Raw genomic sequence first — 25,668 nt, forward strand, 5'->3', positions numbered from 1 at the left:
TTTCTCTTGGCACACTGCACTCCACTGTCCCTTCCTCCGTCACTCCAACCCTGCCACTCTAGGGGCTGGCTCCTGCTCAATCCAGTTCTCAGCTTACATGTCACTTCCAGAGGTGGCTACTTGCCAAGGTTTCTGGTGTTACCTACTTACTCTAAATTTCTCTTCTCTTGAATTCTTACACATATTTATGGTGCATCACACAGCATCTTTTTGTTGCACATACTTGACTAATTCATTTTTGTTAATTAAGGCCCTAGGGTGGCCAACATTTAAAGTAAGCTAGCTAATTTATTAAATATCTCTTTCAAATTTGTACTTGTTTGAGGCAACTTTAATTAAAGCAAGCTACAAGTAACGTAGATATGCCCTTTTCATTTTCTTTTAATATCCAGAGCTTTCAGTGTTGTCATACTTTAATTCAAAAGTCAACATAAAAGTTTAATACATATAGTAAGCTGAAAAGTGTTAGTGAAATGAGCTGAGCTTTGCTTTTCCAAACATGTTTCCAAAAGTTTATTTTAAAACACACACATAGTGTCAGATACAAACGCCTTTTAACCACTGTGGTGGGGAAGAGTAAACTGATTGCTTCCAATGATCATCTCTTCCCTCTGCGTCCACTGTTCTCAGAGTCTCAGGGAGTATGAGAGGATGTGTCTCTTCCTTTACTTCCCTGTTTGTTGTAATGAGTCCTTCGATGAGAGTAATTACGTGACCGAATTTTCCATAACTATTTGTTGATTATTAAAGTTTTGCAGTGGCTGGTTTTCCTATTGGTGTCTTACAACCTAAGATGAAAAAAGAGAAGCAGCTCATGAAATGATGCTGATTTTGCCCTTCCTCATACAGCTGTTCCTTGGGCGACTGTCCAGGGGAGAAGCTGGAGACTTGTGCAGAGCTTCACAGGCTGGCCAGTACCCATGGGGACGCCAGCCCCCTCCACAAGGGAAGTGGTAGATGCTCCAAGAGGTGACAGCATGGCCAGAGCCACAGGGCCAGGGCCAGGAGTTGAACCCCGTCATGTTTTCTGAACTCCAGTCCAGTATGTTCACGCTCACATCACATCTGCTTTCCGTGATTAAGTAATTGATTCCGTCACCCTCACAGGGCGAGGTGTTTGTGGTTGTTTTAGGTATATGCACCTCTTCAGACATGATATAAATAGAAGACTGGGATTTCGACCTACATATTTTTTTCTACAAGGTCTAGTACTTCCGCCTTCCCGATATGCAACAACTACCCCACTGCCCTTCTACCCTTTTCTTCAACCATTCTCCTTTTCCGTATGCCCCATTCTGGTCTTCCGCAAATCCCAACAGACATTTATCTAAAGCTCTTCCATGCAGGTTTGACGAGGTACTGAATTAAGATTAGGTACAAAAACAGTACTTGGAAGACGATCCACTCAAGGACATCACGCTATTCAATATAATCAGCAGATTATTTTTTCCAAATGTTAACACCCTCCTTTCTAAAATGGCCGCATCATTGCTAGGAAAAGTGTTCTTGACCCCCTCTGATTGCACCTCTGTTTATGTCAACACTCAAGGACTGTTATGTCAAGGAAGACAACACTCAAGGACTCTTTTTGGACTAGACTATTTCTTCATAGCTGATAGGCTCTAGAGAAGAGTAAGGGTTGGATTATTCTCCCAAGGATGTGCTATCAGCCCTAATTCTGAGTTCAGAAAGTCTACATGATAGAGACACTGACACTAATCTCTCACTTGGGAAAGAAGCAATGCAAGACAGACAGTGAGAGCATCAAACAAAGAGTGGAGATGAGGTACTCTCTCTGAGGCAAGGATGTGAAGGGTCTGGGCCTCTGGCTGAGATCAGTCATGTTAGGGACTGACTCTTTCTACTGTGTAAGACTGCTTCTTTTATGCCTGCTGTGTTTTGTTAATTTTCTTTGTGCTTTCTCGTTAGCTTCCTTGAGAAAATTCCAGACTGCATAAGTAATTCCCTTTTATGTTAGAACTCTACTACTTACTGATCATTTTGATAAAGTATTTGGTGCCACAGTATACTTTCTTATTTTAATTCATCAACAAAATGTGAAAACTCGTATTTTATTAAATTGCACTTACCAAGCATTTCTTCTAATTTGGTTGTGGCAGGTTCATTCACATTAAATATACAGTTATTATTTCTAGGAGAAAATAATAAGCTTTATTATTACATAAACTCTGGGGAAAAGACAACTTTTATATTTTGTTCCTGACGGTAGCTATTGTAAGACTACTTTTCAATTGCCTTCCTCAAGGCTGGGCCTAAGTAGTCAAAAGGCCTCAGGCTCCTGTCCCACCTCCTGGCTTCTTGCTTCATTCTTCTGACCACATAAGAGACATGACTGCCAGAGTTTACTATTAAGCTTTATCACTGTTAAATTCAACCACTTAGAAGAACATACATCTATATGTTTATATATACATATACAGGTATGTATCTATATATGTATTACGTGTCTACACTCATATGCCCACTACACTCCCGAAAATCTTTCTTGTAATTATAAATTTCAACATTAAGTCAAAGCAAAAATATTGGCCTGAAGTTATTTCTTTCTTTCTTTCAGTTGCATTTCTATTCATAACCACATACAATTTTCAGGATAACTCACACTGACTTAACTAATTAGAGGATGGATAAGGAAAGTAGAATATAGCATTTCCTAGATCATCCATTTCTATGTCTCTCTGGATTTTGAGCTCAAATGTCATTCATTTCCTTGTTGCTTGAGCACTCATGGGATCTTGTACAGTACTTACATCTTCTTCTTCTCCACTACTCCGAGCCTCACACAGGCTGCTAAGGCGTTTTTCTGCACATCAGAAGATAATACATCATAACACTGAGAGGTACCTAAAATTGGGGGTGAGGAAGAGTTAGTTGACCAGTTTCTATTCTCAACTAAAAGAAATCAGCACCCACAGAGCAGTGACTGACCTTGATCGAGAAGCTGACTTGTGAATTTTCTGACTGCAGCCAAGTACTGTTCCTCACTGAAGTGGTCCTCTTCTTCACTCAAAAGGTACTTGCAAATTATCTGATTTTAAGAGGAAGGATGAGGGGAACAGAAAGAGAAAAAGGATAGTCAAGTTCAATAGAATAGTAAATAACTTTACATTGCCCCTCTTAAGAGAAGGATATATCACAAGAGAGCAGCATAAAGACCCTCCAAGGAATGAGCCCAGAAAAACCAAAGAATTTTTAGGGCATCTCCTTTGAGTTTACATTTTACAATTAGAAAAAGATTTAAAATAATAATGACATTTATTAAAGTATAATTTCTCACTTCAAGGGGTACAAGTTAATTACCATCAGCTTCGTATCTCTTATGCTACTTGGGAAGAGAGGGGTCAGATTTTAATAACTTTGCTTTTTTTCTCTAAATACACCTAACAAAGTACCATGCCCTAAAATACTTGATGATTTCTACTGTAGAACAGTGATTAAGGGTAGAACTAGCATTTATCAAATGCTCAGTAAGTGCTAGACTTTGTGCAAGGAGGCTGAATGAGTTATTTCACGGACCACAGGCACCAGGAAGTGGGTCCAGGTGCCCAGAGCCAGTGCATGTATTATATGAACAGAGCCGAGTCACAGCATCCTCTTCTCTCAAGCATGTGGAAGTCCTTCCTACAGTTTATGTTTCAGACTCTTTCTCTCCCGTTGAGTCCTGCCACAATTCCTGCTGGGCAACATACCATCCCATCTCTCTAACTACTCCCAAGAGCTCTGACAAACGCTTTCAGAACTTGCACTTGAACTTTTTCTTTCCAACATAAACATCTGGTAATCTGTAACTGACTTTATGTATCACTCAAGTCTTGCCTTTACTGAGTGCCTGATATATATCAAACCTCGAGGTTACATACTGACTGACATGAAGGCCTCGTTAAGACATGAGACACAGTATGACAGATGATGCGTGGGTGTAACTGTGGTCCTGTGAATACTGTGACCATGGCATCACTAAGCTGTTGTCCTCTTGGGTCTGTAATGAACCAAGCTTCCTCCTGAATGCGGGGAGCAAGGTCTCACTGGTGAGGTGAAATCACTGATAGTATTAATCACTCTCTCTCCTTCTTCCATTTGCCTGGGGAAGATACCTGCCCTTCAGACTGGAAATAAGCACAGGGTGAGAACGTCTTATTATATTTGATATGGGGGGCATGAAGGAGAACGTGCCAAATTTACATACCTGATAGCTTTCCACAAAAGGTTTGAAGAGTCCTACTAAAAATTCTAACACAGTATTTCCTTTCTCTGTAACTAGGATGTCTTTCATAGTCACTTGTATGGCTTCACTTTTACAAAGCAGGTAACAACCTTCTTCAAAGTCCTAGAAGGGAAGAGGAAGCCATAATGTTCATCTAGGTTAATGGGTATAGTGCCCATCTGAATACATGTACCCCTCATCTAGGTTAATGGATACGCTGCCTATCTGAATATATGCAGCCGCATGCCCTCAGACAACAGAATACCAGCTATTTCCCCAACTTCCAGAACAATTCTGGTTGTGAGATAGTAGCCAGAGAAGCATCTGCTCTACATTCAAAATGTTTTCAAACACAACATTTCTGAGCCTTACAAATCACAACCTGGGTGATGGATTTTCTTTTACTTTGCAGAACCACTCCTTAATTTAAATAGGAAATACATACAGCAAGTCCTAAAAATATTTAGAATTATGCTATGGTTAAAAATTTCTGGCTGGGCGCAGTGGCTCACGCCTGTAATCCCAGCACTTTGAGAGGCTGAGGCGGGCGGATCATGAAGTCAGGAGATCGAGACCATCCTGGCTAACACAGTGAAACCCCGTCTCTACTAAAAATACAAAAAATTAGCCGGGCGTAGTGGCGGGCGCCTGTAGTCCCTGCTACTTGGGAGGCTGAGGCAGGAGAATGGAGTGAACCCGGGAGGCAGAGCTTGCAGTGAGCTGAGATCGTGCCACTGCACTCTAGCCTGAGCAACAGAGCCAGACTCTACCTCAAAAAAAAAAAAAAAAAAAAAAAAAAGTTTCCAACACTCCTGTTCCACTCCTTACAGAATCAAACCTCTTATCCTTAAAGCACACAAACACCTAACATGCCTCTCATCTACTGTCACTTCCCACTTCAACCAAGCAGCAGTCCAGCTCTGCGAGCCTGATGATCCCTCAGCTGTCTAGACCAGGCAAGACCAGCACTCACTACTCTCAAAGTAAAAGGCACTTGCCTGGGTGACTCATTCTAACAACTTGCTAACAGGAAAATGTGTGCTGATTTTGTTGTGTTTGGTTTCTTTTTTTTTTTTTTTTTTTGAGACGGAGTCTTCCTCTTGTCACCAGGCTGGAGTGCAGTGGCACAATCTTGGCTCACAGCAACCTCCACCTCCTGGGTTCAAGTGATTCTCCTGCCTCAGCCTCAGCCTCCTGAGTAGCTGGGACTACAGGCATGCGCCACCACGCCCAGCTAATTTTTGTATTTTTAGTACAGACGGGGTTTCACCATGTTGGCCAGGATGGTCTCGATCTCTTGACCTCGTGATCCGCCTGCCTCGGCCTCCCAAAGTGCTGGGATTACAGGCATGAGCCACTGCGCCCAGCTGTGTGCTGATTTTTAAACGTTTACTAAAATAAAGTTAGTTTAGTTGTAATGGCCACACTGATAGTTCAAAGAATGACTCTCCTCTCACCATATAATCCCTAAGTTATTAATTAAACTTGATCAAGAATCAACTAGAGTCTGCTGAACTGTGAGCGCCCCAGTTTCTCTTGAAGTCTGCCCCACTTTGCCTTGAAGAAAGGGATGGCACACTGCCTGAGACACATCTGTGAATTCACCCCTAACATTTCTAGAACTCACACTGCAAACATACTTGCTCTTTGTTGTAAGCACTTTACCTTTAGTGTGTTTCCTGGAAGGAAGATGAACTCATCTGCAAAAACATCACGTAGGAAGCGAAAGCAACTGTAGACATCCTCTGGAAATAAATTCATCATGTAAAATTACAACATTGCCCTTTAAACTTTAAGGGAGTACCAGGAAGTCCTTACTATCACAAAATGTATTTCAAAGGCATATTTTATTCATGTAACAGGGACAAGAATTAAGTCCCCTGAGGGAAGCTAAATTAAACCCAAATCTTACCCACAGAGCAAACTACGGTCTAGTATAGTTTGTTTTTTGTTTTTTGAGATGGAGTCTCGCTCTGTCACCCAGGCTGGAGTGCAATGGCGCAATCTTGGCTCACTGCAACCTCCGTCTCCTGGGGTCAAGCGATTCTCTAGCCTCAGCCTCCCAAGTAGCTGGGATTACAGGCACCCGCCGCCATGCCCAGCTAATTTTTGTATTTTAATAGAGACAGGGTTTCACCATGTTGGTCAGGCTGGACTCGAACTCCTGACATCGTGATCCTCCTACCTCGGCCTACCGAAGTGCTGGGATTACAGGCGTGAGCCACTGCGCCCGGCCCTAGCATAGTTTTTAAATGATTGACTCTAACCTACAACCAGGCTTCTACTCAGCGAGACATCACAGTCCTTAGAGGCCAGGATGCTTCATTTTTCCCTACCCCATGGCTCCCTAGTAGGGAAGGAAAGGTACTGATTTCTTAATTTCCCTCTATATTCATATTTCCTGGTATCTTTATTATATCTGTAGCACTTTTCCTTAGAATCACTGTGGAGCTTTGAAAAGCCAAAACCAAAACCAAAACCAAACACCAATGGCTGGCCCATACCCCAGGTCAACTGAAGAAACTTTGGGGTGGGGCTCACTCCCCTAGTAATTCTAACATGGGGCCTTGACAGAACCCCCTGGCCTTGACTACAGGCTCCTGTGAACATGACGTGTACTGTACTCATTTTTATACTCCTGATGCAATTATAACAAGACCGTGCATCTCGGGAGTACTCATCTACTGCTGACTGCTCATCTGCCCACCTGCCTTTGCTGGATCAGGGGGCTGGCACAGCCAAAACAGTGCCGCAGACCAGGAAGTGGAGAACTGTACTCAAACGCCAGATCCTTCTCTCAGTAATTATGCAACTTTCTAGGCCTCATTTTCCATATTTATAAAAGGAAAGGTTTAGATTATTTCCAGGTCCTCCCAATTCCAAAATTCGAAGCAGATGAACAAGTATTTGGGGAACAAAACTAAGTTTTTCTCAGCGATAGGCCTGCTCTTCACCGGCGTGAGGCTGAACATTACAAGGCTTCAAATGTGGCTCCCTAAATGGAATGGAATGGCCAGACCTCTTCTAAAAGTCAAGATTGCATTCCTGAAAATTACCTTTCCTGAACCCTGGTGTCATCTGCAATGCTATCGCTACTAAGGACGGGCGCACAAAAATGTTGAGCAGCTGGTTCCTATAAGCTGAGCACATGAGGAGAGTGACGTGCTGGAACATAAGCCCATCGACCATTTCCGAGTCTCCGGAGTCCACTTTCAGAATCACCTGGTCTTTGACAAGGCTGGCAATGTTGGAATGCAGAAGAATGCTGGCCGGGACAACTTCTTCAGCAGGTTTATTATCTACACACAAAGACAATTCGTTCAAACAAGATGGGTCACTGCAGGGAGTCTTAGGCCTAGCGTGCATTAACGTTATTAATGGTAACGTGACAGATGCTCATTTTCAAGTGACAGGTTTTACTGTCTACCAATTACGGTAATGATACCAAATGTGAAGAAAAATTTAAAAGTACTATTTCATAAATCAATTCTTTCTCTCTCTCTAAGGACATGTAACATACTTTCTTACCCCCAAAATTTGTCAGCCATTCTGAAAGGCACATCAGTTTCTACTCTGAAAATGAACACCACTTCTGTGTACTTCAGGAACCAAGGGAATCTAAAGTTTTCTAACAGCAAGTTACATAACTGGAAAGTCACATGCACGGGAATGTAAGAATACTAAGAAAAAGGCCCATGATTAGTGTATGAATACATTAAAACATACAACACACACACACATGCACACACACCCCTTGCTTAGACCCATACCAAAATGGTAAAAATATCACTTTGCAGTTTTCCCCAAATCAAAGATAACTAAAGAGGCAGCTCCATGGCAGTTGGTAGCTTATCACCTGACATATTGGCCTGCAGACAGCTGCCAGGCAGGTAGAATTACAGAAGCATAATGAAGAGATGGTGATATTTAACAAATATTCTCAGCACGGAAAATTATTCTACAGTTAACCTGAGCCAAAGAGCTGGCTGGCAGTAGCACACTGCTCAAGTTGGGTGGCAAGTTCTGCTACTGCTTCAAGGCAGGGACAAGTGAGAGGTATGGCTTCCTCCTGGACTTGATCACATTCATTCTTGAACAACTTGCCTTGTCTCAGCTTGCTCAATTGAATAATATTTTATGTGAAATGATCATAAAAAGCTTGAGATATGAACATGCTTAGGAATGTGGGGTAATCTGCATAAAAAAAGAAAAAAGGAACAGAACTGTAGTGACACTGAACAGATACTCTTAGTTATGGATTAGTTATGGCATTTATCCCATCCTGAAAAAGCAAAACACTTTAGAAAAACAAGTACCTATGTTTTCATATGTTCCTGGGCCAAACAATGATGGGTTTGAGCCCTTTTAGCTATTTCTCATGACATCCAACACTTGCTACTTGTATCATAATTAACACATCCTTTGCCTCCTACCAGACCCAGCCCATCACAGCACTGAGAACAGGTGTCTGATTTGTCTCTCTTGGTGACTGGCATTTTTGTCAGTAAATCCTCCTCATCTCTTGGCTGTGCCCTGAGTGCCTCCACTGCTGCGGCTCAGGCATCTCAGGCATCCTGCATTTCTCATTGGGACAGAGCAGCCTCCTAACTTGTTTCTATACCTCCAGTCTTCTGATGGTGGATGGTGGGGAGGAGGCGGGGAGGTCCATCTTTATTTTCCATCTACCCACCACCCCATCTGGGCCAACACTTTAACATCACTGATGACTCTCTGGGGCCCAAGCCTCCCATCTTGCATTCCTCATCCCTGCCTTGGCGAGGATCCTCTCCTGGTCTTCCTGAAGGGTTCAAAAGTCGCTTCTGTGAAGTCTTCCTGAGTATGGTCCCTTTCCTCTGCAGCACTCTCAGGAACCCTCTGCAGCATGCATGTTGCTCCTTGTCTCTGTTCACTGAACCCTCACAACTTGTTTACACATTACCCACCCACCCTGCCCTCTGCAACCCAGGGGAACGTCCAGGATGGGGATGGCATCTTGTTCATCTTCATATCCCTGGTAGTACCCAGCACAGAGGAGGTATTCAGTATTGGGTTGATCAAAGAACAGTAGGTACTTGACTTCAAATAATTATCTGGTCTTTAAAAAAAAACGCATTTCCAACTGTAGCCTGTACAATTTTTTTTTTTTTTTGAGACGGAATCTCGCTCTATCACCCAGGCTGGAGTGCAGTGGTGCAATCTTGGCTCACTGCAATCTCCGCCTCCCAGGTTCAAGCAATTTTCCTGCCTCAGCCTCTCGAGTAGCTGGGATTACAGGTGCACGCCACCATGCCCGGCTAATTTTTGTGTTTTTAGTAGAGACGGAGTTTCACCATGTTGGTCAGGCTGGTCTGGAACTGCTGACCTCGTGATCCGCCTGCCTCAGCCTCCCAAAGTGCTGGGATTACACGTGTGAGCCACGACGCCCGGCCTTTTTTTTTTTTTTGGAGATGGGGTCTCACTATGTTACTGAGGCTGGTCTCGAACTCCTGGGCTCAAGTGATCCTCCCACCTCAGCCTCCCAAGTAGCTCGGATTATAGGTGTGTACCACCATGCCTGGCTAGGATTCATGACTTTATTTTCCACTGTACTAGGTGCCAAGGAAATGGTATTCTAGTCCTCAAGATATTTAGAGTCTCGTAGTGGGAAATGACATGTAAACAATTATTCTCAAATAATCAACGTGCTGTGTTCACTGTGTCCTATAGTGATAAAAACAGATTTGGTGTCCTTTCTCTTTTTCTTTCTTTTTTGAGACAGAGTCTCGCTCTGTTGCCTAGCTGGAGTGCAGTGGCACAATCTCGGCTCACTGCAAGCTCCGCCTCCTGGGTTCACGCCATTCTCCTGCCTCAGCCTCCCGAGTAGCTGGGACTACAGGCGCCTACCACCATGCTTGGTTAATTTTTTCTATTTTTTAGTAGAGACGGGGTTTCACCGTGTTAGCCAGTATGGTCTCAATCTCCTGACCTCGTGATCCACCCGCCTCGGCCTCCCAAAGTGCTGGGATTACAGGTGTGAACCACCGCGCCCGGCCTGTCCTTTCTCTTTCTGAGCAATCCTTTGCTCAAGTCCTCTATAGATTTTTCAGGTCCAGGTTTTAACTCTTCCAAATTAAGCAAGCATTCTTAACACATATGTCCTACCTACATACCAGGCCAAATGAGAAACCCTCCAAATGCCTGGGTTAAGCCTTTTAGCCATAAAGTCTTTTCCACCAGAGCATCAAAGTCCATGGATGGCCGGTTCTGAAGCAGAACAGCAACTATTAGGGTCCAGGGGCTCAAAACCATGTTTTCAATTTGCAGAAGCTCCATTTTGTAGGCAACTTCAGTGACAAAGGCATGCATGTCCTCAGACTGTTTCTGAGGAATATATCTAAAAGGAAGAGCACAGAGCAACAAATTACAGTTCTGTTACTTAGACAAATGGGGATGGAAAAAGACTCTAGACGTTTTAGAAGGCTTCTCATACTTTGTGCCAACTGAATTCTCTCAGGTCAGGTGCAAACAGTATTCCTTTGCTTTACTATAGTGTAATCTGACCATACATTTCTGGAATATCCTCTTGAGAGGTGGTAAAAATACTGAAGGGGTCCAGGATCCTATTATTCCTGGTTCCAGGCAAAAAACTTTTGTTGCTTCCTAAATAGGATACATCATTTCTCTGAGAATGGATGCCTGCCCCAGTAGACTAAATTACTATCTTTTCAGAATGCATAGCACGCTGAACATATCTCCATTGTAGAACACACTTATCAGATTATATAATAACTATTTTATACTGAATGGGTGCCATTCAGTTTGTCTGACTTCATGCATGGATTACCAAACTTTGAATAATACAATAAGGCCTACACAGAGCTGGCTGGAGCAGAGATACACACATGACCTAAAAATTGCCACACGGGTGGCTTAATGTGAAAGATGCAGCCAGTGAGGGTGCCCTGTACTAGGTAATAGCCAGCCAAACCAATTTGAGATCTAAAGAGAGAGCCTGTGTCAGGAAAAAAACTAACATAAGCTTCTGTGATGACTAATGTAGCTGCTGGGAAACTGCTAAAGCTACAGATAAGTTACAAATGATGTTGCAGCACATGAGGCCTGGAGGGGCAGATGGTTTGTCTCCCTTACTTGTCCAGGTATATTTCTCCTAATTAAGAAAACTCAAATATGTATCTGTGTTCTTTATCCTGAAAGAACCTAATATATTTTCTTGCCTAAAAAACTATAACTCTCTTGAGACTAAGGACTCACTCCCATTCATTACCATTATGCAATCCTTTCTAGGGTCAAAAATAATAGTACATACTTTGGCTAGCTTACCAATAGTGCTCAACATTTCCTGCATATATACTTGTTAATAATGGCATTATTTATTCCCACTTTAGTTCCCTTGAGAAACATGATCATTGTCTGATTTTGCATATTTGACATACATATCTCACAGCTTATCTTTTTTTGGGACAAACACATAATTCTTCTTTAATTGAAGGTTTCCACTGATGAAAACGGAATGATAACAGCATTTCTGATCATTTTCTCTGTAATCTTAAGTAAATCAAGAGAAGTGGTCAACTCCAGCATTGCAACTCACACCTTTGGATTTTAATCTTCATTTCTAAGACAGTTATTAAAACACAGGTCACACCTTGGAACCAAGTTATATGAGCTCCGACTCATCCTCCCAGCTGCCAAAGATCGAAGTGACACAGGATCTCCAAAGTACACATGGATGCTTCCAAAATTTTCAGAGAGAATCTTTCTGGCTTTCAGCAACCCCTAATAGTACCATAACAGGGGGGAAGAAAACGAAAAGCAGTAAATTTAGAAATTAGTTGATGTGTCAGTCAGCACATTCTCTCAATTAAGCTAAAATCAAGCTCACGTACAGTTGTAGATTCTTTTGGTTTAGGAACCCCTAGAAGCTCATACACATAAAGAGTTTCTTCCAAGATCTTATCATAACTGATACTAATTGGGACAAGGTAGGTATCAAAAACTTCTCTTTTAAAAAATGGCTCCATCACAATATTCAGAAGACCTGCAAAACCCAGGGAGAAATGCTTCATCAACATATTGAAGAGCAGAGCAAACATGAGCACATAAACAGAAAATACTAAAAGCATATATTATACACTAATCCCGTAAATATCAACAGTTATACATTTACACTTGAAAATAATATCTTGTTAAATAAAGCGTCAAGTTTTTTGTAGCAGCTGATGTCTTTGGGTTTGTATTTTTCCTTTTAATCTGTAGTGACCTACCAAATTTAGGAGTCAATGTCTTGGCAGAGCGGCTTCTTGTCCCTTCGAGGAAAAATTCAACAGGAGCATAACCATTCTTTAAAGAGAAAACAAACAAAACACAAAACCCATTGCCTACTCTCAAAATGATAAATGCTTCTTTTGATTCCTTTTCCCAAGCTCCCTCCCAAGCTTCCTGAACAAACACAGCTTACAGTGAAAATTAAACAAGAGAGTCACACAGATTAAACCAACTGCTGAGGTTATAAGCAGTTCTTGAGGGAAAGCGAAATAGCTAAGTGTTCTATTCAGAAGTTAAGAGTTTAAATGAGCAAACATCAGTGAAGAAAATATGGCTTAAGAGTAGTTGGGAATTATTTGCATTTACCCGTAACATAGTTTTTACATATTCAGAGAATACAGCCCAGTAGAGTTTATTGCCACCAAAGGTACGCCGCATGAAAAAGGCACCCGACATTCGTAGCAGCTCACCAACCATTTTCATTCCCAGGAAGTCTAAAAAAGAGGGGATAATATTTATTTGCAGATCTTGAAATCTTCTATAAAGATCTAAACTTAAACATTCTTATTTTTCATTTATATTTTATTATTTTATTTTATGAGACGGGGTCTTGCTATGTTGGCCAGGCTGGTCGCAAACTTCCTGGCCTCAAGCAGTCCTCCTGCCTTGGCCTCCCAAAGTACTGGGATTACAGGCATAAGCCACTGTGCCTGGCCTAAACTCAAACATTATTAAGAAAGATTTCATAAATGTAAGATACCCCTATGATATTATTATACTTTGACATTAAAATACATAAGAGATACCTAATAGAATTATAGAAAAGAAGGGATTCTGTGGGCCAGGTGCTCACTGGGAGGTTACCTTGTGCTTCTCCATGCACCACTCCCTTTACAAGTAGGCCAGCTAGAGTCAGGGGCAACAGCAGAGCAACATGACAATGTCATGATGTCAATGTCTTTAGTCAGCCATGCTGCTGAGCCTGACAACAGACCAATATGTGCCCTTCATGCTCTGGACAGCCAGGCCAAACCCGCTCTCATCTTTTGCCTACCAGGAAAAAATATCCACCTACTTTTGTTGGAAGAGATTAAATAAGGCAAATCTTGTAAGAAAGGAAGATTGCTACCAGCAGTTTTAAAATAGTTTTTCTCTTCATTTCCCCTAATTTTCAAATAACTTCCTCACAAGTTTGTTCAGATGAAAATGCTTTTAAAGTGCTTAAGTTCTTGGCAGTTTTAACCTTACCATTCACTGCATTTATTAACAAACGTGTATACTTGAATCCTGGCTTTCCTGGTTACCCTAAAAGGCAGTGGATAAACAACTTATATGCCTTAGCAATCCCACTTTTAGGAATCGATCTTACAGGAATAAAAGCACCAATATAAAAATGTATTATGACATTGTTTATAACAGCAAAACTACTAAATTATGAAATATCCACACTGCTGAATATTATATAGCTATTAAAATTAATGTTAGACATGAAGTTGGACCCTTAACTTACACCATATACAAAAATTAACTCAAAAAACCAAAGACCTTAATGTAAGACCTGAAACCATAAAACTCTTAGGATAAAACTTAAGGGAAAAGCTTCATGACCTCGGATTTGGCAATGATTTCTTGGATCCGATACCAAAAGCACAGGGAACCAAAGAAACAAATAGATCAATTAGACTACATCAATTAAAAACTTCCATGCATCGAATAACACAATCAACAGAGTGAAAAGGTAACCCATGAAATGGAAGATAATATTTGCAAATCATCTGTCTGATAAGGGGTAAATACCCAGGATGTAGAAACAATTCCTACAACTCAACAAAAAAAGCCCCAAACAACCTAATTAAAAAATAACAGACTTGAATAGACACTTCTCCAAAGATATACAAATGGCCAATAAGCACACAAAAAAGATGCTCAGCATCACTAATCATTAGGGAAATGCAAATCAAAACTACAAGGAGATACCACTTCACACTCATTAAAATTATTATAAAAAATATCAGAAAATAACAGGTGTTGGCAAGGATGTAGAAAAACTGGAACTCTTGCGCACTGTTGGTGGGAATGTAAAATGGTGCAGCTGCTAAGGAAGGCAGTATGGTGGTTCCTCAAAAAATGAAAAAAAATTACCACAAGACCCAGCAATTCCATATATACCATTTTTGTATATATATAAAAAAATGGAAAGCAGGGTCTTGAGCAGATGCATTTCCAACTTCAAAAAGGAAGGAAATTCTGACACATGCTGCAACATGGATGAACCTTGAGGGCATTCTGTTAAGTGAAATATGCCAGTCACGAAAGGACAAGTACTGTATGATTCCACCTATATCAAGTATCTAGAGTAGTTCACAGAGACAGAAAGTAGAATGCTGATTGCCCAGGGTCAGGGGGAGGGTAGAATGGGGAGTGTGTTGAATGGGTAACATTTCAGTTTTGCAAGATGAAGAGTTCTGGAGATGGATGGTGTTGATAGCAGCACAACAATGTAAATGTACTTAATGCCACTGAACTATATTTTTGAAGATGACTTAGATGGTAAATTTGATGTTATATGTATTTTATCACAATTAAAAATAAACTTTAAAAAGTTAGATCTATTTATTGCCTAGAGAGGTAGCCATTAATATATTATCAAATAAAAAAAGGAAAAGGCAGCTAATACCTGTAAGTAGTGCAGTCTCATTTTTTAAGCCTACACCAAAGAACCCTGTGTGCATGAACTCCTGCAGATGTCTGTTCAGGCACAGTAAAGTACAGGACAAAGGACATAACTCAAGTTATTCAGTGCTAGGACTGGAAGAAAGGAGGAGAGGCTATTTTCATCATCATCTTCCAATACCTCAGTACTGCTAGAATATGCCAGTGAACTTTTTAATTTTTACAGTTAAAAAAACAGAAAAACAATACATACCCATTCCTGCTGCTATAACTGGCACAGGCAAATCATAATTGTACAGAAGAAAAGACAACATGAGGAAGTCAATGTAACTTCGATGACTAGGCAGCAGAACAACAGGATGCTCCTGGATGGCTCTTTGTAGCTTGAAAGTAAATGTTACATTTTGAATAATTTCAGTTGTCATGTTATCAAATCACATCTCAAATCAGAAAACGGAAGAATAAGTCTATGTTTAGAGGGAACACCCATCCTCTTTTTCTGCCTTCTTGCCATACACATAAACGATTTGCTCTGATAAGGTAAAAGTACTGTTTCTAGTTAGACAATTTCACATAATGCAAGAATATTAAAAATGTAAATTTTTATGGATCAGAATAATGATAACAGTGATGATCGCTAACATATATTAGTTGGGCACTATATTAGCATCATTTTATATAGTTATCTTACGTGCTTTGTTTAATACCACATAATTAACAAGGTCTAAGCCTTAGCTTTCTTGTTTGTAAAATGGTCATGCATCCAATAAATGGCAGAGCTGTGAATGGAACCCAAGTCAGTCTGACTTAAAAAGCCAACTGTTAACCACTGTATTGAATTGGTTGGTTGTAGTAAGAGAAAACAAAGCTTCTCTTGGAGAGATTAAAAAAAATCTACAAATTCATAGGACAAGGTGAGAAGAATGGTATTTCTCTATGTGCTGGACTCACTGCCAGGGTGAATGGGTGTCATGTGGCTGGGAGGGATAATTTGAGTTTCCAAATATACTCCTCAGGCCATCAATCTCAAGATTCACTGGTATCCATGTGTTATCTGTTTTTTTGAAATCAAAATGTAACAGAGGCCAGGTAATCTGTGATCATCACTTAAGAAATGGCTCACCAACACCCTTGGTCCCAAACACTGTAACATTCTCTGACAGATTCAGGGTATAAGTCAGCAATCTCGAAAACAGTCAGTAGGAAGAAGAAATATTTGACAGGAAAGTAAATGACTGAATTAAAACAAAATATTAAAAGGGATGAGGAGGAAGGCAAGTGAAGTTAAGAGCTTTCCTAGAAGAAAAAAATATAGAACACAAATAAGTAAAAATACTCTTCATAAGGAAAGCTCTTTATGAAATTAGAAAAGTCATCATTTGGCAATCATTAACATAATAATTAATTCAGGCAAAAATCATCAGTGGGTGCAAAAATGAGTGGGGTAAAGTATGATGCAAAACAGGGTATTTAGCCATTTTCAAAGAGTCTTTTCACAAGATATTCATTAATTATAAAGGGAAAAAATAATAACTTTACAGCAGAGAAACCTGGCAGTCGTAACGATAACCAACTGATGGAAGTGAAACATCTCCAGTAATGAAACCGACAGGCACCATGCACTGCTGACACGACGCACTGAGAAGAATGCATCGCTTCCGGGGTGTTCCTAGCAAAGGTACACAACCCGAGCCCAATACTGAGATAACACCACTCAAATTCAAACGATTTCACACTTCAAAATAATTAGCCTGTTCTTTAAAAAAAAAAAATTAGCATGAAACACAAATACAGATACTAAGGAATTATTTTAGATTAAAAGAGTCTAATACGGAAGTGGATACAGAAGAAAGTTGAACACTTTCTAGGATTTCTAGTGCAACACATGAGCTAGGATTTTCTTTAGCTAGACAGGACATGACTGGGACAACTGGTGAAATATGAGTCAGGTCTGTATTACTAGTATTGGATCAATGTTAATTTCCTTATTTTGATACTTGTACCATAAGATAATGCCCTTAATTATAGGAAAACGATAAAGGAAATGCTGTAAGGGAATCTAGGTGAAGTATATACAGGAATTCTTTGTATTTCTTTTGTAACGTTACTGAATATCTGACATTAAGTTAGTCTATAAGTCTTACTTGACTAAGTTAGTCTGAAGCCTGTAGGTCTGCAGTTAAAAGGAAACAAAAAAACAGAAAACAACCTTCAGAGATGCACATCCTCTTCTGCCTAGACTGGAGGCCTGATGATTAGGCCCTAGGCTTTTGATTGACCAAGTGAGCTGTCCTTGAGTTGATTAAATTGTGAGGGGTTGAAAAAGAGACTGTTTTTTTTTTTTGTTTAATTTTAAGATGAGACTTTTATTTATTTATTTTTTTAACAATCAATACTCACTTTCTGAATACCTTCTTCATTTACACACACCTTCGAGAAAATTTGTTTAAATACTTTGCTCAGGGTGAAGGCACAAAACCGAATGGCTCCAAGACGCAGTTTGTGACTCATTTCATCTAAGATCTCACTCACTTCCTCTCGGAGGACATCCACAGATTGAAGGGATTCCTTGGAAAGCTAAAAGGAAAGGAAAAGCAGGAATAACTTCTAACAACAATAACAAAAAAGTCAGAAAGCTTTACTCAAACCAGTATGACTAGTTCCAAATGGATTAATCTTCTATAACTCAAAGATAGTGTCTTCTTAATTTAAATTGACATAACTTCCCAACACAGTCATAGTAGATAAATGAGCCTATTTAAAGAAGTTTAAAGGCCAGAAATTAAAAGAAAAATGGCTTTCTAGGATAGCATTTTAGAGTGAAGAAAACACTTCACCTTTCCATTTGGTTTGTTAATAAGTTTATATCCAAACTCTAAAATAAGTTGCTGCCCATGGTCTAGTGTCCTAGCAAATAGTGGCTTCTCTCAGTGTATTGCTGCAGCGCTCCACCAGCTGGCTCAATGCTATTACAAGGTAATATACAAGATCACATTGAAATTACTGACTCAGACTACATCAGATCTATCAAGTCACAGGCACACAAAGTCCCAAACTATCAAAGGATAATTAGTGAAATAAAGAATCTCACAATGGAACTTATTTTATTCACATGGCCCTCTAGCTCGTTTGTAAAGAAAATAAAATGTTTGCTGTGTGCTGGGACTATCAAGGGCCTGGAGATGAGCAAGTCAGTTTCTATCCTTGAGGAAGCCCTGATTTGCCCATTTTCATTGTCCCCTAAACAAGCACTTTGAAATGAAGTCTGTAGGATAAGTAATCCTTATGCTTCCCAAAGGAGAGTGCTTTGCTTTAGGATGAGCTCAGAAGCTCAGAGGATAGGTGTTGGCACCCCAATTACATGTAGTGAAGAAGTATCTTACCCTTTTTTTTCATTGAGGTGAAATTCACACACTATAAAATTAATCTTTTTTTTTTTTTGAGACGGAGTTTCGCTCTTGTTGCCCAGGCTGCAGTACAATGGTGCAATCTCGGCTCACTGCAACCTCTGCTTCCCGGGTTCAAGCGACTCTCCTGCCTTAGCCTCCCGAGTAGCTGGGATTACAGGCATGTGCCACCATGCCTGGCTAATTTTGTATTTTTAGTAGAGACGGGGTTTCTCCATGTTGGTCAGGCTGGTCTTGAACTCCCGACCTCAGGTGATCCGCCTGCCTCGGCCTCCCAAATTGCGGGGATTACAGGCGTGAGCCACCACACCCGACCAAATTAATCATTTTAAAGTGATATTCAGTGGTATTTTGTACATTCACAAATGTTGTGCAACCACCATCTCTATCTTGCTGCATATCCTATCTTTTGGGGGGCTCAGTTCAACAGGGAGGAACTGGGATAAACTCTTTCCTCTTACCTGTGTTCCTTTGTTTTACTCAGGTTACCTGAAACAGTGATTGTACCAAAAAAAAAAAAAAGTTTATAAATATAGTCAGAAGAGAACTCATACTGAATGGATTGAAGACTGAATGAACTGTTGAGGAACTAAAGACAGTGGCCACAGAATAATGGGGAAGTTTGAGAAGTAAAGGGATGATATGAATTAAAGCAAAAAATGCTCTCCCTAGATGCAAAAGTCCTGGACCTGTTTTTTTGTTTTTATTAATTAGCATTCCACTTTTAAAAAATTGTGTTGGCTGGGCGTGGTGGCTCACGCCTGTAATCCCAGCACTTTGGGAGGCCGAGGCAGGTGGATCACGAGGTCAGGAGATTGAGACCATCCTGGCTAACACGGTGAAACCCCGTCTCTACTAAAGAATAGAAAAAAAAAATTAGCCAGGTGTGGTGGTGGGTGCCTATAGTCCCAGCTACTCGGGAGGCTGAGGCAGGAGAATGACGTAAATCTGGGAGGCGGAGCTTGCAGTGAGCCAAGATAGAGCCACTGCCTCCAGCCTGGGCGACAGAGCGAGACTCTGTCTCAAAAAAAAAAAAAAAAAAAATTGCATTAAAATACACATAACATAAAATATGCCATTTTAACCATTTTTAAGTATACAGCTCAGTGGTGTTAAAGCCTCGGACCTGTTTATAGACCAAATAGAAGAAGTCCCCTGAGAGAAAGGCTGAAGATAGAGGAAAGGGAGCAGATGCATGCCAGTCTCAGAAGAGGCTGGACGGGATGACTTCCAGACCACAGGGGTGTGGCTAGCTGTGACCAGGAGAGCAGGCGCCTTTTCTCTGAGACTGGACTAAAAGGGACAGATGGAAGAAGGGATCCTGAGGCTGCAGAATGTGGATCTGTATAACTGACCCACTCTCCCAGGAGCAGCCAGACACCTGATTATGGGAACAGAGAAGGTGAGTTGGCAGATTCCAGGCTGCTTTTTTTCCTGGTCAGTCTGGAAGGAAAGATTGCAAAGGAGAATTAAGGGTTGGTGAAACAGCTACTCAGATAATCCTAACAACAGCTGGACAGGAAGAAAGGGCAGAGGGCAGAGGGCAGAACCAAGGGAAAATAGAGGAATCAAGGGACTGGTAAGAGGGATGAATTTCAGGAAACACAGCCATGAAAGGAAGTATAACTGTAAACCTATGGAAATAGTTCAAGCCAGAGATGGTACAGAGCCAAACAAGGGTAATGACAGGTGCTAAAGAGAAGGGCAGGGCAGGGTGATGGTTCAGTTTTGTTTTGGGCAACAGAATGGGTGGTGGGGCCATCCCTGAAATAGACACCACAGCTTAGGGATGGAAGGCAGTAAAGTACAGGGGCTAAGAATTAGTTAGCTATACAGATTCTGAGGTGTATGTGGGACATACAGATTAGATGTCCAGCAGAGAACTGGACAGTTGGAGATAAAAAGTCTGAACCCCAATAATCTAGGAACAGCTAGAGCTATTGACTGGATACCACCAAGCTATAGATGGAAAGTGAAATGATGAGAATGATGGATAAAATGGACCAGGGAGACAGCAGCAGGGAGGTAAGAAGCGTGAAGGTTCAACTCTGAGAAGCACTTATGGGGCAGACAGAAGAACTTATGAAAGAGATCAATGAGGACCATCTAACACGAGATGTCACAGAATAAAACCAGATGTCACAGAAGTCAAGGTAAGATGATCCTGAAGAAGAGAGTGTGTAACAATAAAAGACACAGCAAAAGACAACGTGGAGATGAAGGGTCCCTTGGAGATCCATGGTAACCTTTACTAGATAAGCTTCAGCAATCTGCTAAAATTGGGACCTGAATGGAAAAGGCAGACACCACATGTAGCCCACTCTTCTGAGAAGCAGGAAAAGTAGGGAAAGAGGGAAACGAGGCAGAATACATGGCCAAGGGAGGACTTTCCCCTAGATGGAAAATCATCGTGCCATCTTGAGCCAGTGGAAAGGGCTGACAGGTAGGAAAGACAATACCCTTGGGAATTAGAACGAAATGAATAGATCAACAACACAGGTGAACAGGCTGGCTTGCTTGAAGGAAATGCTTTCTCCGTGACTGCAGCAGAGCAGAAGACAACTGATCTCTTACTCTATGCAATTAGGCTTTTCATTCGCCCAGCAGATACACCTTCATAGAAACCTAATATAAGACTTAACAGATGAGCAATAGTCTTATAACTAACTCCTCGCTTCATTTTTCTGACTCTTCAGTCTCTTCTCCACATTATAAACTTGAGACATCTCTTAAATGCAAAAGTAATCACATCTTTCCTTGGCTAAGACCCCTTCAATGGCTACTATTGTATTCTGTGAGATAAAGGCAGACTGAGTTAGAAAGGTGGCAGCAGAGGTGGAAATACATAGACAGGAAGAGACATTTAACAGAGAAAATTGGCCGGGCGCAGTGGCTCACGCCTGTAATCCCAGCACTTTGGGAGGCCGAGGCGGGCAGATCACGAGGTCAGGAGATCGAGACCATCCTGGCTAACACAGTGAAACCCCGTCTCTACTAAAAATACAAAAAATTAGCCGGGCGTGGTGGTGGGTGCCTGCAGTCCCAGCTACTTGGGAGGCTGAGGCAGGAGAATGGTGCAAACCTGGGAGGCGGAACTTGCAGTGAGCCAAGATCGCGCCACTGCACTCCAGCCTGGGCAACAGAGTGAGACTCCCTCTCAAAAAAAAAAAAAAAAAAAGAGATAATTAGCAGTCTTAGTGACTGATAGCGTATGAAAGAAAAGCAAGAAGTTGAAGATGGCATCCAGATTTGTGGTGGTTTGGTCAACCAGTGCTTGGAGGGGCCATTCCTGGAGACAGGGAAAACTGGGTGGGGGTAGGAGGTAATATATCTTAGACACCTGGCTCAGGGGTAGGGGTGGGAGGGGTAAAGAGTTTGACTTATACATCTTGAATTTGAGGTGCTTTGGAATTTCCAAGTGGATATTCTAGTAGACATATAAAAACAGATACATGAAACTCAAAAGAGATCTGGGCTGAAGGAATAGATATTATTTATCTATGTTCTTATTATGTTATTATTTATAATAGGGAGATGTCAGCATAAGGAAAGTACTTAAAATTCTGGCAATTAATAAAACTGCCCAGTGACTGGGTAGAATAAAACCAGAGGCTGGAATAAAATCCTGACGCATTCCATCATTTAAAGAGACAGGCAAAGGAAAAGCCCATAAAAGCAAATGAGGAATGATTAAAAAGACATGGGGCTTAGGGTGATGGTATGGTGTCATGAAAAGAAAGGAGAAAGAGCAAGAGCCAACGACTATTACAGCTTTGAAACAAGTAGAATTTACCCATAAGGAAGTCATTTACAACCTCAGAAAGAGCCATGACAGTGGATGAGAAACTGGATTCCAGCAAGTTGAGTAGTAAATGAAGGGTGAGGAGGTGTGATGGTAAGCATGGACAACATGGCCAATTTTGAGCCAGGTACACTGGCTCACACCTGTAATCCCAGCACTTTAGGAGGCCAAGGCAGGAGGATCACTTGAGGTCAGGAGTTCAAGCTCAGCCTGGGCAACATAGCAGGATCCTGTCTCTACAAAAAATTTTAAAAAACAAAACAAAAAAAGCTGGGCATGGTGGCACATGTCTGGGGTTCAAGCTACTTAGGAGGCTGGGGCAGGAAGATCGCTTGAGCCCAGGAGTTCAAGGTTACAGTGAGCTATAATCACGCCACTGTACTCCAGCCTGGGTGACAGAGAGATCCTGTCTCTAAAGAATAAAACAAAACAAAAAACCCCCCATCAATTTCTTAAAAGAGGAGGAGAGATGTAGAGGTGCGGGAAGAAAGAGATAGTAACTACAGAAGGCATGGGGTTAAAGGATGTAGGTCTATTTAAACTGGGAGAGAAGTAAATATGCTAAATGCTGATGGGAGAAGAGCTAATAAAGAAGTAGTTGAAGAAATAAGAAGGGATAGTCAGGAGAGCAAAGTTCCTGAGGATGAGGGAGAGGGTGGAATTTAGAACAAAGGAATAGGGTAGGGATTAAACTCAAACAGGAGAAGGGATTCCTTCTATTTTAACAGGAGAAAATAATGAGTACTGGATGCAGGTAAATTGGTAGATTTGATCACAGGAAGTTGAGAGAGCACTAACAATAGTTTAAATTTTCTTTGTGGTCGGGGGCAGTGGCTCGAACCTGTAATCCCAGTGCTTTGGGAGGCTGAGGTGGGCAGATTACCTGAGGTCAGGAGTTCAAGACCAGCCTGGTCACCATGGTGAGACCCCATCTCTACTGAAAATACAAAAAATTAGCCAGGCGCAGTGGTGGGTGCCTGTAATCCCAATTACTTGGGAGGCTGAGGCAGGAGAATCGCTTGAACCTGGGTGGCAGAGATTGCAGTGAACCGAGATTGTGCACTGCACTCCAGTCTGGGAGACAGAGGGAGACTCTGTCGCAAAAAAAAAAAAAAAATTTTTTTCAGCCGGACGCAATGGCTCACGCCTATAATCCTAGCGCTTTGGGAGGCCAAGGCGGGTGGATCACGAGGTCAGGAGATCGAGACCATCCTGACTAACAAGGCGAAACCCTGTCTCTACTAAAAATACAAAAAAAAAATTAGCTGGGCATGGTGGCAGACACCTGTAGTCCCAGCTACTCAGGAGGCTGAGGCAGGAGGATGGTATGAACCCGGGAGGCAGAGCTTGTAGTGAGCCGAGATCGTGGCACTGCCCTCCAGCCTGGGTGACAGAGCGAGACTCCGTCTCAAAAAAAAAAATTTTTTTCATTGTGACACTGGAAGAAAAACCATCTGCTGAGAGTAAGAAGAGGAGGCAGGGTTGGAAGTTCAAGGAGAGTGGGGCTGCTAAAACTGTCATTTTGGAGAATGAAAAACAGTTCACTAGGGAAACAGAATTACTGGGGAATATGGAAGGCCCAGTTGTGCTGCCTAATTATGAATTTGTACGATTCCAATCTATCTTAGTTTATGTGATTTTTCTCAGCAGCACAGCCAAGTCAGAGAAACACTGGCCTGCATAAGATCTTTTAAATTGGTAACACTTAACCTGGGTGTGCATTAGAATTATTTGAGGAGCTTTAAAAAAAAGCAGAAGGCTGGGCATGTTGGCTCTGCCGGTAATCCAGCACTTTGGGAGGCCGAGGTGGGCGGATCACCTGAGGTCAGGAGTTTGAGACCAGCCTGGCCAACATGGTGAAACCCTGTCTCTACTAAAAATACAAAAATTAGCCAGGTGTGGTGGCAGGCGCCTGTAATCCCAGCTACTCGGGAGAGAGATGCCTGGGTCCTATCCCAGACCAGTTAAATCAGAATCTCTGTAGATGGGACCATGGCCTCATTTTTAAAAATTCACTAATTCAGCAAATATTGATTGAATGTCTACTATGTGTTAGGCACTGGGAATACGACAGTGAAAAAAGAGACAGGAATTCTTGCCTTCATGGAGTTTACCTCCTAGTAGATAATAATAGTAACTTTTGCAAAAGTGCAAGTGCTTCTATAAGGAAGAACTGCTGTTGTTAGCACCTAATTGATGAGGAAACTTGACTTCACTTATGAAATAGGCCCAACCTGATAAAACTGATAGCTTCTCCAGGATATGTAAGGCCAATAAAAACAAAGGAATAGGAGCACAGCTCATATGTCCAAGGAAAACAGAGAGCAGAGATAAAAATGTTCCCAAGGCCACAAACCTGAATAAACTCCAGTTAAAAGTTAAAAAAGCAAGATCTCTACAGGCCAGCCTTAGAGCATGAGAGGCAAATTTAAAGCTTGACAACTGTCTTTCTTCTTCACTAATTAGAAACCAGAGCAGATTCCAAGAGGTCGGAGAGGAAGTTGTAGAACAAATATGGTGTAACTTGAAGTCTGGGGCAATACTCCTAAAGACAAGACTGAAGACATCTCTACTAAAAACTGGAGGTAGGCCGGGTGTGGCGGCTCACGCCTGTAATCCCAGCACTTTGGGAGGCCAAGGAGAGCAGATCACAAGGTCAGGAGATCGAGACCATCCTTGCTAACACGGTGAAACCCCGTCTCTACTAAAAAATACAAAAAATTAGCCGGGCGTGGTGGCAAGTGCCTGTAGTCCCAGCTACTCGGGAGGCTGAGGCAGGAGAATGGCATGAACCCAGGAGGCGGAGCTTGCAGCGAGCCGCGATCGCGACACTGCACTCCAGCCTGGGCAACAGAGTAAGACTCCGTCTCAAAAAAACAAAACAAAACAAAACAAAACAAAACAAAAAAACTGGAGGTAACAGGCAAAGTCAGGGAGAGGCCTTAAACATGAACGGAGTCAGTTCTGTCTACGGGGAAGATGAGAGTGAGCCACAATCTACATGAATAAAGAGGCAGTGCCAAATGTTAACATTTGGTAACCAACATCAAGCAAGAATACTGCAATTCTGAATGAGTTCACTCTCCTTACAAAAACACACTAATTGCATGCATGCTTATTTTCCTTTAAGATATTTATAGAGGACTGAAAGGAAAAAAAAAAAAGGAGAGAGCATATTCCTTAGAGGAGTTTCTTAAGAATATTTTCTCTTCTGACCAGGAAAAAAATGAGGGCATGGAGCAATAGGAGACTGCTGTTAGCAAAAATGAGGCCAGTCATTCCTTGCCACACTCCCA

At 41.6% G+C, this 25,668-nt stretch overlaps 1 protein-coding gene across 1 annotated transcript in view; it reads right to left on the bottom strand.

Annotated features, from left to right (window-relative positions):
- Positions 1-489: 489 nt before the first annotated feature.
- Positions 490-25,668, bottom strand: part of GNPAT (glyceronephosphate O-acyltransferase) — a 36,527-nt gene continuing 11,348 nt past the window's right edge. Inside the window, exons 3-16 of the mRNA XM_001151001.4 lie at positions 17,564-17,740; positions 15,417-15,546; positions 12,857-12,984; positions 12,490-12,565; positions 12,112-12,263; positions 11,871-12,001; positions 10,375-10,598; positions 7,282-7,524; positions 5,891-5,970; positions 4,208-4,348; positions 2,950-3,049; positions 2,772-2,865; positions 2,091-2,152; positions 490-788 (exon numbers count right to left, since the gene is read on the bottom strand). Coding sequence (XP_001151001.1) covers positions 745-788; positions 2,091-2,152; positions 2,772-2,865; positions 2,950-3,049; positions 4,208-4,348; positions 5,891-5,970; positions 7,282-7,524; positions 10,375-10,598; positions 11,871-12,001; positions 12,112-12,263; positions 12,490-12,565; positions 12,857-12,984; positions 15,417-15,546; positions 17,564-17,740 — 1,782 coding nt within the window. The 3' untranslated portion in view covers positions 490-744. The remainder of the gene's footprint in view (positions 789-2,090; positions 2,153-2,771; positions 2,866-2,949; positions 3,050-4,207; positions 4,349-5,890; positions 5,971-7,281; positions 7,525-10,374; positions 10,599-11,870; positions 12,002-12,111; positions 12,264-12,489; positions 12,566-12,856; positions 12,985-15,416; positions 15,547-17,563; positions 17,741-25,668) is intronic.

The sequence above is a fragment of the Pan troglodytes genome, chromosome 1 (assembly GCF_028858775.2).
Source record: "Pan troglodytes isolate AG18354 chromosome 1, NHGRI_mPanTro3-v2.0_pri, whole genome shotgun sequence".
In the NCBI taxonomy this organism is placed as follows: domain Eukaryota; kingdom Metazoa; phylum Chordata; class Mammalia; order Primates; family Hominidae; genus Pan; species Pan troglodytes.